At 43.3% G+C, this 13,665-nt stretch overlaps 1 protein-coding gene and 1 pseudogene across 1 annotated transcript; both read right to left on the bottom strand.

Annotated features, from left to right (window-relative positions):
- Positions 1-1,657: 1,657 nt before the first annotated feature.
- On the bottom strand, positions 1,658-9,120 carry LOC102421299 (microtubule-associated tumor suppressor candidate 2-like; the record flags this gene model as incomplete). The annotated part of the gene is given in 2 exon segments (XM_023762007.1): positions 1,658-1,898; positions 6,856-9,120. Coding segments are annotated over 2 exon segments (2,506 nt in total), but the record flags the coding sequence as incomplete, so codon positions are not given.
- LOC111827834 lies at positions 4,231-4,402 on the bottom strand (annotated as a pseudogene).
- Positions 9,121-13,665: the final 4,545 nt, after the last annotated feature.

The following is a 13,665-nucleotide window of genomic DNA, read 5'->3' as shown; positions in this document are numbered from 1 at the left end:
AATATGTAGGTCCATCACATTATCATGAGAATCATCAAAAAATAATTTCATCTTTTATAGAAGTGCTTGTCAAAAAACTAATTATTAAGACCATCAATAATTACCTCAGTAAATGACAATTCACAGAGTAATATAATGGCAAAGAGGTGAGGAAAGTCCCCTTCCACTAATAATAAAATAAAAGTAATAATAATAATAGTAGTAGTAATAAAGCTAATATTTAATACTGGCAAAGGTATGGCAAGAAGCATGTTGAAAAAACACAAGTATGAAAATAATTATTACAAGTTTTCTAAAAAATTAGCCTGTAAAAAGTTTAGATATGCATTATCCCATAATTACACTTAAAATAACCTATCCTAAGAAAACAATATGGAAGAAGGCAAATAAGTATGCACAAAGGTTCCAATTGCAACATTATTGACAATAGTACAGAGCAAGCAGAATCCAAGTGCCAGTGGTACAATGGTTACCTCATTTCTACTGTTATTCCCCAGTAACCCACTTTCCCACCTGTGTCCCATCCATATCACTCTTCAGGTTGCAATTTCTCAAACACCATGTTCCTTGCTTTGGTGACATGTATCACAACTTATAACTGTGTATTTCTTTCTGTGCTTGTTTTTACTGTCGAGTTCACCCATTAGACCAGCAGCTGCATGAAGGCAGGAGCTCTGTTTTGTTCACTGCTGCCATCCTCTGTGATAGCTGCTGGCACAAAATAAGTACCAGAATTTGTTGAATAAATGAACAAACACTATTAGGCTGCCATAAAATATTTCTGAAACATTTTGGCATAGAAAATGCCTACAATATGATATTCACAGGAAGAAAACAAAACTCACATTTGTGTTATTTTAGCTACTATGCTGAAAATGCATAGTAGCAGAAAAATGCATAGAAAGAAAACAAATTGAAAGAAAAAATCCCATAATATTGATTCTGTCTGGGTGCTAAAATATAAATAGTATTACTTTCTTCTTTCTATTTTTCTATATTGAAAAAATTTTAAGTATATATGTATTATTTATATAATAAAGTGATACATTAAACCTACAAGAAGAAGAATGAAAGGAAAAACAAAGAAGTGCAGAGGATATTGCAGGAGGTGACACTGGCCAGCCATTGCAGAGCAGAGTGACGGGCTAGGAGAGGTGCAGATCGTTCTGTGTTTAAGATTTGTGAACAGGTGAAAACAGTGACATGGTCAGTGCCGGCCTGTAGGAAGAGCTCTCCGACAAACTGGCCCGCAGGCGGCGCCCAGCCCACTGTTCTTGAATATTAAACTATATTGGCACACAGCCGCACCATCCACTCACATCTTCCCTATGGCTGCTTCTATGCTAAGTAGTTACAACACAGACTATCATAGCCCAGAAAGCCTAAAACATTGACTATCTGGCCTCTTACAGATAATGTTTCTGAATCCTGGCCTCCAGGATGTACTACAGGAGGGAGAAACTACAAGAAGTGGTTATAGGGCCATCATTTTAAAGGTGCCATGAAGGTGACAGTTAAAGATAGATAAGTCTTGATAAATGTCAGATGGAGTAACAGAAAAAGGGTGAGGCATTCATATTTTAGACAGTTGCCACATTTTATATGATAACTATTTAAAAGTGCAGCAGGGAAAAGCGGTCATTGTCGGATGGGTTACCTGAAGGATCAGAATTGTAGAGACTTGCAGCTGTTGCCATGGGTCCTGGCGGGTGGATAGCGCTTGCTGAAGACCTCTGACTGGCGATCAGGATCCTGCTCTTTGCAGAAGGTAAACGGGACATCGCGCCCAATCCCAACTGGGGCTTAAGGAGCATGGCGGAGCGGTAGAAGGTGGGAGGAACTTCGTAGTGTGCATAGGGAGGAGAACAAAATTCTTCTTTTCCAGGGAGTTCCGTAACCTATAGCAAATGAACAGAAGCTCAATCAAAGAACTCACATCGCAGGATGAGGACTGCACCTGCTCAGGACACCCAGCTCCAGCAATAACCACCTGGCATCTCTGAGTTGCTCCATCCCTGATCACTTACCTTCTTGGGGCACAAGTGTCTTCATTGCTGAGTTGACAACACACCTGGATGACCTCTCGGGTCCCCTCCAGTTCTAATATCTATAAATCTACATCTCACTGGGAGAAAAAAGAACTTATTTGGTAAGATTTTTTAATTTGATTGTTACAAAATCATCAGAATTTGTGCAAGGAGCCAATCTATAAGTAAATAATGTTAATGAAGCATGGAAAGAATTTGCAAGTGTTCATAGAATTATGAGTTTCATTATTCCTAAGGAGAAAAGGCACAATTTTTATGGTAACATAGTCTAATAATAAAAAAAATGAACTTTATCAATTTATGTTGTCTTTTCTAGGCTACTTATGAAATAAAACATGCACTGTTAATGAGGGAGAAAAGGCTATTGGAAAGAATATAAATGTTAATGGAAAAAATGTGTTTTCAGGCCTCCATAATCTATTTACGTCATTGAAAATGAGAGACTGATTTACCTCCTCTTATTGTCCTCCCTGCTAAGGGAGGGCTGACAGGAATGTCTGGGAAAGATTCACCAGAATGGAAGTTCTAGGAGAGAGTCTGTTGGCTGCTGAATCACTGACCTAGAACCGTGTCTGTACATGGCCAAAATCAGTAAGCATCCAGCAAACAAACAAAACAGGTTTCTATTGTTTCCCAAATTTAATAAGGTAACATTCTTGTTACTTTTTTCCAGTTAACAGTTTAGACTAGAATACAACTTATGGCTACCTTTCATGTATGCAATTCTGAACTCACAGAGACTGTTCATGTTATCAGTGTTTCTTCATATTAAAAAGGAAAAAATAAGACAGTTCAATCATCTATTTCCTCTCAGTTTAAAAAGAATAGTGCCAGAGGCCATGCATTAAAAATACATCTGTTAATTAATTCTGCTCTAAATCACAATATATTTTATGTCATACATATCCAGGAATCACAAGCATTTAACAATACTAGTATTTTTAATAGGGTCTATGAAGCTCTGAGCCAAACTGTTGGAAGAGATAAGCCCTTAAATTGATACTCTTTGAATGTTGAAATAGATACAAGTTCTCCTTAAATTGACATTATTGAAACCAAAGATTAGGCCTTTAAAGTTTTATCATAATCATATTGTAAAACATGCATGATTGCTATTGTAGATCGGCTGAACTGGGGCAACAGCAAATTACATTCCTTCAAAAGAACATTATACCTTTGCGCTCTGATAAAAATGTTTACTATTCTCCACTTAATTCTCTTACTATTGATCTTTCACTTTTATATTATACTCATATTTTCTCTGTTCTTTTATTTTTGTTTCTAAATTTTGATGCACTGCACATTTCTTTTAGCAGGTGCTCACATGAGGAAATTATAATCATTTCTAACCTATATCTGTCAAGTTTTTAGGATTGCAATATGCTGAGCTCAGTAATTACTCAGTTTGAAACTGCATAGTTTTTAGGGCTCAAAACCCACCTGGAAAATGGTCATCACGATTTCAGTAACTTCAATGCCTGTAATTTTGTTGGGTAATTTGTCACTGGTAAGATAACAAATTGTTTACACAGGTGAGAAATATGCCTCAGATGCCTAATCAGTGCATCTATAATAATAAAAGGTTAATATGCTAATTAGACCAAATGTTATTCCGGACGTCCTTCCTGATGAATCCGGGGCCCGAGAGAAGCCAGCCCAGGTCCCGGGTGCCTGCGGGCTGCCCAAGAGAAGCCAGCCTGGGTGCCGGGTGCCTGTGGGCAGCCCAAGGGAAGCCAGCCTGGGTCCTGGGTGCCTACAGGCGGCCAGAGGAGGGAAGCCCAGGTTCCGGGTGCCAGAGGAAAGCTGGTGCCAGCAGCCGGGGGAAGGAAGGCCTACTCTTGCACAAATTTTAGTGCATCAGGCCTCTAGTCCTATATAATAAAAGCCTAAATGCAAATTGACCAAACAGCAGAATGACCGGTAGAACTACAGGTCGCTATCACATGCACTGACCACCAGGGGACAGATGCTCAATGCAGCAGCTGCCTCCAGCCCACAGCCCCCAGGCCAGCCAAGACAGGTGCCAGCAGGGGTCCCCCAATCAGCCCACTGGTCGCCCCACAAATCGGCCCTGATTGCTAGCCAGGCCTAGGAACCCTACCCGTGCACGAATTTCATGCACTGGGCCTCTAGTTTTTAATAAAACAGGGGAATCTACAAACAACTTCACACTCCTTGTATCTTTCATCTTTATTGACAGAACACAACAGGGATCACTGCACAGAGAAAAACACATAAAGACCCACCCAAAATGTTATTTTTCCTCCTTCTCTAGTGGAGTTTTTTTCCCCAGTTAGCAATAACCATGCCTGGGATAAACTTCATTGGCTATAATACTGCCACTGCACAAAGCTCCAATTGAGTATTTTTAGAGAAATTATTTTGAAAACAAACTAAAGTATGCTCATGATTTCATTCAAATTCCTAAAATCCATCAAAGCACACAAACAAATCAGTTCTTACCGGATTGGCCCTCTTTGTGATTGCCCTGTGCTGTTTTCGGTGGGATCCTGGGCTGGGAAGCCATGGGTAAATGTGGAGGCTTCACTGAGAAGCCATTGGGACAGCCCAGGGAGAGGACTTGTGATGTCTCATTGTGTCAACTAACCTGGGCCACCGTACCCAGATATTTGGTCAAAGACTATTCTAGATATTTCTGTGAAGGTATTTTTGATGAGGGAAGGGAGTAGAGGAAGAAGTGGGTCCTAATACATGGTGACAGGAGAAGATTTGACTTTGGGGGTGGGCACACAGTGCAATATACAGATCTTGTAACATATACACCCACACCTGAAACCTGTATGGTCATGTTGACCAATGTCACCCAATAAATTTAATTAAAATAAATAAAATAAATATTTCTGTGGCAACTTGTCAGAAACATATCCTGTCGTGAGCTGGGGGCACAGTGGTAGGAGGTAGCCCTCGGATCTCCCTGCGCCAAGCCTGACGAGAGGACTGAGACTTGCTGAGCTTCACAGAGATAGGAGCAAAGGCCAAGGGGCAGGGGGATACGTTTTTGGTAATTTAAGAAAGATTCACATTCACCAATCTAAGAGCCTGACCTATAAACCAGAGTGGCCATTGTTAGTGAGATGGCACTGCCTAGGGTTAGACTCTAAGTTCCTCTGGCCAGGGCATGCTTTCACTGCACTTAGAACAGGACACCATGCAGCCCTGCATAGGGGCTGAGTCCCTATCATAGAGACTAGACCCCCCTAAACTCTCGGGTCAGCACCCTCTCTCTATATGTGTGAGGGGGGAGCCTCTCCAGGCGCAGAGTCAGAAGACGGGAAGCCAGCAGCGTGATTCGGTGCTGACAGCTGGCACCATGGCAGGCAGATGGCCAGCTTGCTGGGGCACCAGGTCAGTGCTAGCCTTGGTGGAGATGTGCTGCTAAGAATGGACTGACCACTTGCTTTGTGCCAGAGATGACACCTGCTATGATCAATAAAGTCTGTAAAACTGTTGATACAATCAATCAAGTTAGAGTCCAACCTGGGACTGGATTATTCTATCTCTAGGGAGCTTTGGTTAACTTCTGTTTGTATCCATCATATGTGAATTCATAAATCAGTTATCACTCAACATTTATGAGCATGTGTTTATGCCAAGCACTGAACTCTGGGGTCACTGTGGGGAACAAAAGACAGAGAAAGTCTCTTCTCTCATGGACTTCACATTCTAGTTAATGCAGCAAAAGCAAAAAAGGTATATAGGAGAGATAACTTCTAATAAGAAAGAACCTATAGAAAGGGGTCTGGGGAAAGGCAGCCTTCCCAATGAAATGACATCTGAAGGGACCTAAAGAAAGTGAAGGAGATAGTCATTCAGGTATCTGGGAGGAACATTCCAAATAGAGGGCAATGCAAAAGGCCTGGGGCAGCAGAGGGAGAGAGGAAGTCTGGAGGAAGGAGAGGCAGTCAGGAGGTAATGAACCTCCTACAGACTCCAGCCTGTGGTCTGAGTGGCCTGGGCAGACCTGAAGGGTGTTAGGGAGACAAATGATCTGAGCCAGCTTTCCTTTTAATTGATCACTCTGCCTGCCAGGACATTGCTTCTGGAGGCCAATCTTCTTCATGAGCTCTGGGAGGATGACTCACCTAGCACCCAGTTACTTAAAGGGGCAGCACCCAGAGGAAAGGGTGAGGGCCTAGGAGAGCATCTCAGTGCTGCCCTTGTTCTGTGGCCTTAGGTGAGTTACGCATACCTCTCCACATCTGTGTCCTCATCTATACAATGATTAAACCAGCAATCCCAATCTCCAGAGAGTTACAGTAAGGACTGTTGAAGACTGACAAAGATTAATATATTACATGGCATAGCAGGTGCTCAACTAAATGTTAGGTAATGATTATTTTGACCCACGCCTATTTTCTACTCACTGTGTTCTTCACTTGTGTGAATATGAGATATCTCCCTCAGAGGATGAAGTCTGACCAATTTGAACAATGTATTTATTTCTGACTTTTTTTTTCTACTGACCTGGCTTATAGATGAATTAGGCTCATTTATTTAAACACAGAAGACAATTTAAATGCATGCTCATCTAACTTCATGTGTATCCTATTGTGTGGAATTTATGTGAGTCTCCTCAGATGGTAGATCCATCTCATTATGATCATCAACCTTCTCCAGTCAAAAATGTCCATTTGTCTACAACCTCCTCTATTAAAAGCATTATTTCTGTACAGGAGTATCCAAAGGAGACTTTCCAAAGGGAGAATATTCTGTTTTCACAATTGAAAATATGTGACAAAGTTTAGGTGTTCAACTTATAAACCATATCACAATGATATTCTCTTACCTCCTGCAAAAACTTTTCACTAATCTGACTGAAATGGTGTCCTGGGGGTTTGATCCCAGATACCATCAACCCAGGACTGAAGACCCTCGGCTTCTGCAAGTCTGGCTTGAACTTCTCGTAGAGGCTGGCAGCCGGCTTCAGGTCTCTGCCTGCCACCTTCTCCTCTTTGGGGAGAGGCGTGTTACATGTGGGCGGAGCATAAGGAAGGCCCACTGGGACCAGCGAAGTGTCCACCTGGCCGAGAGCCTGCGGACTCCTCCTGATGTAGGTGATGATCTTGGGCCTCACGTGCTTGGGCTTGGGCAAAATGATGGGCTTGGGTTCTGTCCTTTCTGCTGTTCTTTCAACCTGGTGGCTCTCCAGTGCCTCCTGTGAGGAAGGTGTACCCTCAGAATGTGTGGAGATTGGCTTGGGGATCCCACTGGGGCAGGTGTTCTTGTCAGGCACTTTGGGGGAGGTGTTCAACAACTGCAAGCTGTCAGTGGGAGGTGGGGCAGCCGAGAGTGACCCCGAGGGTGACCCTGCGTCCACACTCAACATACTCAAGTCCTGAAGACTGGCGCTGGGCTGGGGGGTCACACTGACAGTTGACTCTGGGAGGAGAGGGGTTGGGACACTGAGAGGAGAATCCGTTCTTGCTGTGGAACTTTCAGTCTTAACTGCATTTTCTAGAAGGTTCTTATTTTCAGCAACAGATGTAGTGACCTCTTTGCTTTCCCCAGCTTCTGAGCTGCTGCTCTGAGGGTCAAGGGGCTCAGGGACCCCAGTTTTACTCTCTCCAACAGAAGGATCTGAAGTAAAATCCATAGCACTGGCCCTGCTCCCACAGCTTAGCACCCTTTTCTCCTCGCTGGCAGCTGAGGGTCTGCTGTCAGCTGGGGCATGAGGAATAAAAGCTGCGTGACCATCACCTGGTGACGTGCTGCTGGATGAACTTTCATGCAGCTTCCCAGCTGCAATTGGTGAAATTTTGCCAGGGAGCTGATTATCAGCAGCTCGCAAGGAAGCAGGGCCAGGTTTGGGGAAGGTCTGGAGAGAGCCTTGCTCACCCAGGGGGACGGCGCTCTGGTCCTGCACATTTCTGCCTCTTGGCCCTCCAGGCGTGTGGACACTGCTCTGGGGCGGGGGCAGGCTGCTGACCGCCCTGGTGGGGGCTTCTTGCTGTGCTTCCCCGCCAGGCAAATTTCTCTCTTGGAGTAAGACGCTGTCTTCCTTGGGACACCCCAGACACTCGGCCCGGGCTGACAGGAACTCCTGCAGGGCCCAGGGTTGGACACATTTCAGCTCTGGCTTGGGCTCTCCCTTTTCCTGATCTAATTGTGCTTCTGGCTTACTCAGGACTTCCTTGGGTGCTGAAGTCAGAGCACACTCTGAATGGGCAGAACGTGGTGTGCTCTCATTGCTAACTTCTGGCACATGTGCTCCTTCCATCGGGGGCTCTAAGCAGGTGGTCTCCTTGGTTTCTGAGGTAGATGGTTTAGGATGACACACACTCTTTCCCTCTGAGGTGATGTCAGCTGGAGGACAAGCTGTCCCTGGGGAGTGGGATGTCACTGTCTTCTGTGGCCCCTCACCACCTTTGGGCATGCCATCCGGGGCATCAGGGGGGTCCAGTGGGACAGGCTGTGGAGGTGGCTGAGTCAGGCTCCCGGCACACTCCTTCATAAACTGGTCCCCTGCAGCAGCAGGGCTGCTCGCCCTATCCAAAGCGTGCCTTCTCAGTGCCGCGTCGTTCAGCGTCTTTGCCAGTTGATCGTTGGGAGCATGTCGGGGAGCTTCGGTGCCCCTTGGAGTCAAAACGTCTGGACTGGTCTCACCCGTAACAGACCTCCAGCCTGCCAGACTTGGTCCCTGTCCACTCCACGCGGGCTGCAGGAGAGCTGTGCCTCTCTGCATTGTGTGCTCTTTGTTTATTTCCCTATGAACAGTCGAAGACAATTTTAAATCCTTCAGGCTGCTGGGCCCAGCCTGCAATCCCTTCCCAAAGCGCTGAAGTGAGTGAAATTCGTTATGGAAATGGCTTCTGTTTTCTGGCTCATGTGAATTTGCATTTCCAATTTCATCTGTCAGGTCACATGTCTGAGACTCATCACGAGAGGGACCGCCCTCCACCATGATCTGATTGGCATTAGAATCACCCAGACTTAGGAGACTCTCATTATTATTTTTCACCCCCTTTCTGTTGTCCTGCAATTGAGTGTAATATGATTTCTTGGGAGCCAATGGGACACTCATCTTCCACCTTCAGTGGGGGCTGCTCGCCATGCAGCCCTCCTGGACGGAGAGGGGCTTCCTCCAAGCTGCTGCGGGATTAAGAGGAAATTCTGAAGCTGCTCGTCGCCCCCTGACAATGTTACATTGAGACACTGCTTTTAATCATTTCCAGAGCGATTTTAAAACCGAACCTTGTCTTGATATGTGGCTGGATGACTTATCTGTTAGGGGCCTGCTGAACAAGAGTCAATTAATCCATGAGACCTAGAGAGAAATAAAAATAAAGCCTTGTTAAATTGACACAGAGATTCTCAAGAGAAAAAGGCATGGTAAGCACAGATTTGTTCATCACTTTCATAGTATTATTTCATTCATTCAACCCATAGATTTCTAAAAAACCTTTCAGAGAAGGGCTCCTGCTGACCAAGTAGGGAGAAATTGAAACTTCAGAATAATTAATGTTAGAAATGGATGGTGAACGCCTATTAAATCTTAAATTCAGATTTTAAAAATCCACAAGTCCATACTGATAGTGATTAAAAGGGTGGAGGAGAAAAAAAGGCTCTTCTTCACAGAAGACTGCCAACTAATACAGGGATACTATGCAGTTAGGAAATCACCATTTTTCAACCACCAGAGTCATCATTATCTTGAGCGAGGGACACAGCAGTGCTCCTGGGTGACAGATTGTTGGGAAACAGAATATTTACAGAATCTCAAGGTACCATCCTCCAGATTACTTTATTTCTTACAAAAGAAAAATTTTATCTTTACAATTGAGACAAATGGTGGACATCTCCCTAATTAAATGATCAAATTTATCATCATCAATAATGGAAACTATCAGTGTTCCTGAGGTTAGGTAGTTCTCAGTGCTTCATATCACCCAGTAGTATTCTTGCTATAAATGTTCAACCTGAATTTCATCAGGAGGAAATAATCAAATTTAAATTGACGGACATTTTACAAAATAACTGGCCTAACCTTGGCCCCAAATGCCAATAGATATCTAAACACAGTGCATGATCCTTGACTGGACCTTGGGTTTTTAAAAAAGTTAGCAAAGTATTGGGACAATTAGAAATTTAAACATGGACTGTATATTAGGTAAAGGCGTTTGATCAGTATTAGCTTTCTTGGTTATATAACAGTATTGTGATCATATCAGAGATAATCTTTGGTTTTGGAAGTTACATGTTTTTAAACACGATATACTTCTTAATATGACATACTGTCCTTAACTTACTCTCAAATGGTTCAGCAAAGAGAAAAATATGTGTGCACATTTGTGTGTAAAAGAGAGAGAGAGTGTGTGCAACTATAGCAAAAAGGTAATTTGAAAATCTAGGCGATCCACTCTACTATACCCGCAACTTTTGTATAGGTTTGAACATTTTTGAAATAAAGTTAGAGGATTCTATTCCAACTTGCAAGGTCTGCATGATCCAGTCCTTACACCCCTTTCTGGCCTCCTCCCCACTCATCACCCTCTTATTCTCTAGGCGACAGCCACACTGTTCTTATTCTTCATGCCATGTTCCTTCCTCCTTGCTTCAGGGCCTTTGCACATACTCTCCCATGTAAATGGGATGTGGAATCTTCCCCAACCTCACCCAAGTAACTTGTTTGTATTCTTCAGTTTGCAGTATAAATACCACTTCCTCCAGGAAGCCTTCCTGATCCACAAGAATAGATTAGGTACTTCTACGATGAATTTTCATAATATATTTTATTTTTATTTTTTTAAAAAACTTCATCGGTAGAAGACACTGAAGAAAATATGTTTGCACTCAGCACATATATCAGGCACTTAATATGAATGAACAAATGACTGAATGAGTTATAAAGATCAATGTTATTTCTGTCCTCATAGAGCTTAAAATCCAACACAGTATTTAAATTTCTATCAAAGTGAATACACAGATCATCAGTAAACATTGTTTACCACACTATTAATGCATTTTATTCGGCCCTGGGTGGGAGAGTTAAAAGTAACAAGGTTCTGCCTCGTCCCTAATTCCCCAAATGGGGGTTCAAAGTGAACAGTCTTCCATACCTTCCTCCTCATTCATACAAACATATGTGAGCTTGTGCTCAGACATGCACGCACACATGCACACACACACACACACACAGGTGCACACACAACACCTGGGAGGCTCTTGTGATGTTTCTACTAAAATAGGTTACATGGCAACTCACTTGTCATTGTTTAATATGCAGTTTTATATATTTAAAAGAATATGTACATGTACTATATATCTATATAAACATATATGTATATTTATTTTATAATATATATGTTATAAAACAAAAATATAATGAACAAGAAACATAAAGGATGGAAAATCACCAATAACTTGCAGCTACCTCCCTACTTAATTTTTCACTTGACAACCTACCACGGGCATCCCTAAGTGCTCAGCTGATGAAGCTCTCTTTTCTTTTCATTTCTTTTGTATCTATACATAAGCATGTACTTTCCACATAAATTTCTTGTCAGAAATCAAAAAAGGAGAGAAAACTCACATAAAATGGGAAAAATAAATTGAAATTCAATTTCTTTTTATTTGATCCTTCTTCCCCTCTCCCCAAGACATATATATATATATGTGTGTGTGTGTATGTGTGTGTATGTGTGTGTGTGTGTGTGTGTGTGTGTGTGTGTATATATATATATATATATATAAAGGGGTAATATGCTAATTGGTCCTAATGGTGTCCCAGTCATGACCGTTCAACAGGCTGTATGTGCACAGGAGTTGGTGGGTGGGGACAGGGAGGGGACTTGCACCATCAGGACATGAGGCTGCTGGCAGAGGTGCATGCAGGCCCACCGTGCCGCCCAGCCTGGAGGGGGTCCTTAGGACAGGGGCGGCCTCCTGGCAGAGGCGTGTGCAGGCCCACGGCGCTGCCCGGCCTGGAGGGGGGCATCAAGACAGGGGCGGGGCCTCAGCGGAGAGCTCTCAGCACTCCTGCACCAGGGTCTGAAGGTGCAAAGAGGAAGGGACAGCAGATGGGCAGTTAGGGGGTTTAGGCCTGGAGGGGAGAGCAGATAGGCAGTTAGGGGGATCTGAGAAGGAGGGTAGAGCAGTTAGGGCCATCAGGCAGGCAGGAGAGCAGTTAGAGGCATCAGGCAGGCAGGCAGGTGAGTGCTTAGGAGCCAGTGGTTCTGGATTGTGAGAGGGATCCCAGATTGGAGAGGGTGCATGCTGGGCTGAGGGACACCCCCCTCCCCATGCACGAATTTTGTGCACCGGGCCACTAGTATTATACTGATCTAGGCCATTGCCATGTTCACATAACCCTACACAGATATAAGCATCTGCACACGTGTGCTCTTTTGTTTCCCTGCTGTCCTGCCCTTCTGCACTCCCCACGTGCACTCATGGCCCTCATTCTCCCAACTCCCTTCATCCAGCCTTGGTTCCTTGACACAGAAGAGATTCTCAAGGAATCCCCTTCCTGTATTCAGATACTTCCCTTATTCAATTTTAAGAATGTTCTTCTTGAAGCTACATGTGTCCCTCAGGCACAAATACAAAAAGCATGCAGAAAAATCAATAAGACAGCAGTTTAAAAGAATACTGTGTTCCCTGAGTCGGAAAACAGGTGTCCCAGAAAGTCAGAGAGAGCAAGTAACTTTACAGACATGGGCCATCCACAGAAAAAGGGAATCTCTAATTCTGGGGGAAGAATCAGAAGCATGAATCTAAGAGCCCTGTTTGGTTTGAATTGTTGAGGATGGGAGAAACAAATAAATGAATTTTTGATGAGCAAAACCACAATCCACAACCAGATGCGAGACAGTGACAAATAGGTAGAAGACCAAGGTCTTGCTAGAAAGAGTTGTCAGTAAATCATAAATGATGCTCATCGCTGAGGGCATGGAAAGCTGGAATCTTCTAGGGCCAAGAACCATTCTCGCACTAAAACATAGTTGTACAATTTAATTTTTAAATCATATTTACTTAACCTTTAATTTTAATTTAAGCAACTAATGTTTTTAATGACCTCCAGACATAGGTCTTAACATTTCCTTGCACTTTTTTTCCCATTCCTGGTAAGGAAATGAAAGCAGAGAGAGGGTTACATTCCCAAGATCACACAGCTAAGAGTAAGACAGAGACAGAAAAGTAAAATCCATGCAAAAAGGGGAAGCTACAAAAAGAAAAGCTACCTGTTGGTGAAACTGTACAGAGCACAAAGGAAGAATAAAAGGAAAAGTCACCATCATAAGAATAAGAACAGAAAAGCAAAACCAGAACCCAAAGAGGGAGAGAAAGCTCTCAGGAGACAGGACAGTCAAATTCCAAACCTTCTCCAATGACAGAAGCAAAATTACATACAGAGTTGTGTTCCCTGATCTCTCCCCATCGCCTGGGCACCCCTGAGCTCCGTGGTTCCACCAGAAGATAGTCAGAGTCAACATGAACAGCAGTTTTTTTCTGGACCTGGATTTCAATCCCGGATACTCAACTAGATAAAAAATTTCCCCAATATAAACATGATCATAAAAATTCACACTCATAATACAGGAGTGTGTGAGTAAACAAAAAATGCAAATATGTAAACCAACTGTGCTCACTCCCCTCT

Source organism: Myotis lucifugus, unplaced genomic scaffold (genome assembly GCF_000147115.1).
Source record: "Myotis lucifugus unplaced genomic scaffold, Myoluc2.0 scaffold_227, whole genome shotgun sequence".
NCBI classification, from domain to species: domain Eukaryota; kingdom Metazoa; phylum Chordata; class Mammalia; order Chiroptera; family Vespertilionidae; genus Myotis; species Myotis lucifugus.
This window is presented reverse-complemented; position numbering and strand designations above follow the sequence as displayed.